This window comes from Otolemur garnettii, unplaced genomic scaffold (genome assembly GCF_000181295.1).
Source record: "Otolemur garnettii isolate 467f Iridium unplaced genomic scaffold, OtoGar3 scaffold00133, whole genome shotgun sequence".
Classification (NCBI taxonomy): Eukaryota; Metazoa; Chordata; class Mammalia; order Primates; family Galagidae; genus Otolemur; species Otolemur garnettii.
The window spans coordinates 2584133-2587929 of NW_003852528.1; the positions used below are offsets into that span (position 1 = coordinate 2584133).

The following is a 3797-nucleotide window of genomic DNA, read 5'->3' on the forward strand; positions in this document are numbered from 1 at the left end:
AAAAAAATAAACAGAGAATAAAAAAACAAATAGGAACCAAAAACCAAATAGGAAATCCTCAACCTAACCCTAACCTGTGTGGGTGGAAGTCTGGTTTCCCACTTGACCTCTGCTGATGTGGGTAGGGGTGGGGGTGGCAGCCCTACCCCAAAGGGGCTCCTCACACCTGCTGGTTTGGCCGTGGGACCAAAGAGAGGCCTGTCCCGCTCCTGTAGCAGGAGGAGGAAAGAGTCCAGATAGAATTTTCCCTGGACAGCTCACGTATGTCGTCCATGGCAGGCCGTAGTGACCCCTGTTGTGAGGCCAGACGAGTCACCCTTTGCATGAGAGGTATTTGGGGGCTGCAGCTGCCATTGGGCAACCATATGTCACAAGCTTAGGAAAGAGGTTGGTGTGAGTTTTTATTTTAACACAATGACTTTTCATGTAGGCAGGACTCCTTCCTTTGACATCTGTTTATTCCCTTGTCTCTTGCAGGACCGAGAACACCCCAATGATTGCTGGCCTTGGGAAGGTGAGCCCCGGTTACAGACGAGTCAGTTGCCTTGTCCTCAGTTTCCTCAGCAGGTTTTGTTGGAATCCAGGCTTTAGGAAAGTCATAGTCATGATCTATGAAAAGACTGATAAGAAAAAGCCCCGGGTTTTATTCACATCCTAGAACCACACTTTTCGAGATCTGTAGGATGGGTTGAAAGGGAAAGCTCTTTGTCTCTGCGTCTTCTAATATAAGAAATATGGTGACATCATCGCAACAGAGGTGACGTGTCCTGCCACAGGTCTGTGCATTCCTGCCGGTGTTGGAGCCCCTGCACCACTGGTGCTCAGTCCCCGAATGGCCTGTGGGGCGCGATGCCAGCGCAGCGTTGGTGTGATGGGAAGGCAGGGTGTGTTGCCCTGAGCATCCGGCCACCCCTCCACACCACACACAGGCTTCCACTTACAGGCTGCGTCCTCTGAGCAGCCCTCCGTGAGCTGCAGCTACAGCAGCAGTCCATCCGTGGCCCCTCAGTGTTGCTCTGTCCCTGACCCTGCCTTCCTGCCCCCATCCAATGTCCTTTCCATCCCATATGTGTGGACTGGCCTAGCTCCTTGAGCACAGTGTTGGCCTTGTCTGCCTCAGTGTCTTCAGCACAGAAGAAAGGGCTTCACAGTCCCCCGGGAGAGTCTGAGTGGGGCCACTGTTACTCAGATATTCACAACCATACACTGGACTGACCGCAGGTGCATCTAAACCAGTGGTTCTCAACCTTCCTAATGCCGAAGCCTTTAATACAGTTCTTGTGGGTTGTGACCCACAGGTTGAGAACCACTGATATAAACCTTGTACCAAGATGACTTGGTGGTGTTTACTGAAGGGAGGGAGTTTGGAGCAGGAGTCCAGCACCTGTGTGTGTGGAGCTGAGAGGTGAGGGGCAGTAAGGTCAGGCTCAGAAGCTCTCTGGGCTCACATCCTGGCTGAGGAGCCTTACCACACGCGTGGGTCCAGTTGCGCTGCCTCCTGAGCTGTCCCACCTGCAAGGTGGGCCTCGCAACAGCAGCTTTCTAAATGTTTTGGATCTTCTTATTACGTCTCTGCTGCGCCATCACTTCCCTACTGGAAGCCCCCCTGAGCCTTGTGCCCCTGAGCCGCCCTCCTGCCAGAAGCCCCTTAGGAGTGGCCTCCCCTGCTCTCCCCACACCCGCTCCCAGCACTTCTAAGAAGGTCCCCACCCACCACCACGTTGTCCTGTCCACTGTTGCCAATGGCTTCCCTCCCAGCCTGCCCCCCACATGGGTTACTTCTCTGCCTTTGTCCCCATTGGCAGCTCCTCCTTGCACCTGTGCCCCTCCTGGGTCACACCCGGTCTCGTTGCTGTGACACTGGCCTGTGTTCAAGCCTTTGGCCATGTCCTCATCTTTCTCCTGGGAGACCCATGTCCCAGCTGCTTCATAGACATTCCCAGTCTCTCCCCTGTCCTGCGCCTCACCCGAGACACCTGCCAGCCTTAGGTTGTTCCTCCAGAAGTCTAGGAAACGCCCCTGGTCCTCCCTTGTTCCCGTCCCCGAATCTCAGGTGGCAGCAGTCCCATTTCCTGAATACATCCAGGAACTTCCTCTTGTTGGTTCTCGTGACTACCACCCATAGTCCAAGGGTCTAGACACATGCGGTGTCCTCCTGAGGGTCTGCTGCTGCCATTGTCCACACAGCCACCAAGGACCAGTAAACATGCAAGTCAGGTCCTGTGTCCAGACCCACTGGCCTTGGTTTGGATCTGCCATCTTCCCTCACCTGCTCAATCCACCACACAGGCCCCTCTATTCAGGGACAGGGCCATCTGTCCCCCACAGCCCCTCTGTTCAGAGGCAGGGCCGTCTGTCTCCCGCAGCCCCTCTGTTCGGGGGCAGGGCCGTCTGTCCCCCGCAGGCCTTTCTGGACACTTCCCCATCTTCGCGCAGCCCCGGGAGGCTCCCCCAGCAGCCTGCATGGCCCTGTCACAGCACTGACCTGGTCGGTGGGAGTCCATTCACATCTTCCCTTATTTTTGTCCTTCTCTCTCTGAGACGTGGCTCCTTAAGGACTGAGACCCCATTAGGGCCCTGTTTGCCTGGTGCCGTCAAGAAGTGCCTATTAAGTTCTCGTCAGCCACCTGGTCAGAGCACCACTGGAAGGGACTGTGTCTGTGATGCTCCAGGGAGCCAGCAGTTTGAGGAAATGTCACCTCTTGGGTCAGGAGATGTCACCTGTGTTGCTTTAAGCTTCTTCCCTCTCGTCTGTTTGGCACAACTGGAACATGCTAACATGCGTGGTATGTGTCTGTGTCCCCAGGCTGCTGAGCTGGTGGCCCAGAACTGTGAGGCTTATGCAGCCCACATGAGGGACATCCGGGATTACCTGGAGGAGAGGCTGGAGGTGAGCGGGGCGGGGGGGGGAGTGGGGGCGCAGGTGGGAGGGCGCAGTGGTGCCAGACAGCAGAACCCCTGTGTGTGGAAATAAGGAAAGAAGGAAGAACCCTGGCGTGAAGGGAGGTAGAGTCTGAAACCCGAACAGAAGCCCTTAGACCAGGGGGATTTCCTTCACAGACACCTGAAGGAAATGCTAGTGTTGTGGTCACGCACCTGACAATTCTGTAGACAGTCCGTGTGCATGGATATACTTTTTCCTCCTGATTACTTTCCACAGTCAGTCCCCTTAACTGTGACAGGTAGGGGCTGGTTTGGGTTTTTTTTTGAGACAGAGTCTTACTATGTCACCTTGCGTAGAGTGCTGTGGTGTCATAGTTCACAGCAACCTCAAACTCCTGGTCTCAAGCAATGCACTTGCCTCAGCCTCCTAAGTATCTGGGACTATAGATGCCCACAACAATGCCTGGCTAGTTTTTCTATCTTTAATAGAGATAGGGTCTCACTCTTGCTTAGGCTGGCCTTGAACTCCAGAGCTCAAGCAATCCACTTCCCTCAGCCTCCCAGAGTGCTAGGATTACAGGTGTGAGCCTCTGTGCCCGGCCTTTTAGTTTTATTTTTTTTTTAGACAGAGTCTTACTCTGTTACCCTGAGTGTCATAGCTCGCAGCAACCTAAAACTTGGGCTCAAGTAACCCTCCTGCCTCAGCCTCCTCGGTAGCTGGAACTACAGGTGCCCACCACAATGCCCAACTAGTTTTTAGAGATGGAGTCTTGCTCTTACTCAGGCTGGTCTCAAACTCCTGAACTCAAGCGATCCACCTGCCTTAGCCTCCCAGAGTACTGGGATCACAGACATGAGCTACTGGACCCAGCCAGCGCGCTGGTGCTTATTGATAAGAAATATTTACGGCTCGG

At 54.3% G+C, this 3797-nt stretch overlaps 1 protein-coding gene across 6 annotated transcripts in view; it reads left to right on the top strand.

Moving 5' to 3' along the window:
- The window catches only part of SCLY (selenocysteine lyase), a 28749-nt gene that overhangs the window by 19415 nt on the left and 5537 nt on the right, over positions 1 to 3797 (top strand). For all 6 annotated transcript variants that reach the window (XR_002775366.1, XM_023518256.1, XM_023518255.1 and 3 more), the window contains 2 exons: positions 478 to 514; positions 2807 to 2890. Coding sequence is in view for 5 of the 6 variants with exons in the window: in XM_023518256.1 (XP_023374024.1) it covers positions 478 to 514; positions 2807 to 2890 (121 nt within the window). In the remaining variant the exon portion in view is untranslated. The remainder of the gene's footprint in view (positions 1 to 477; positions 515 to 2806; positions 2891 to 3797) is intronic.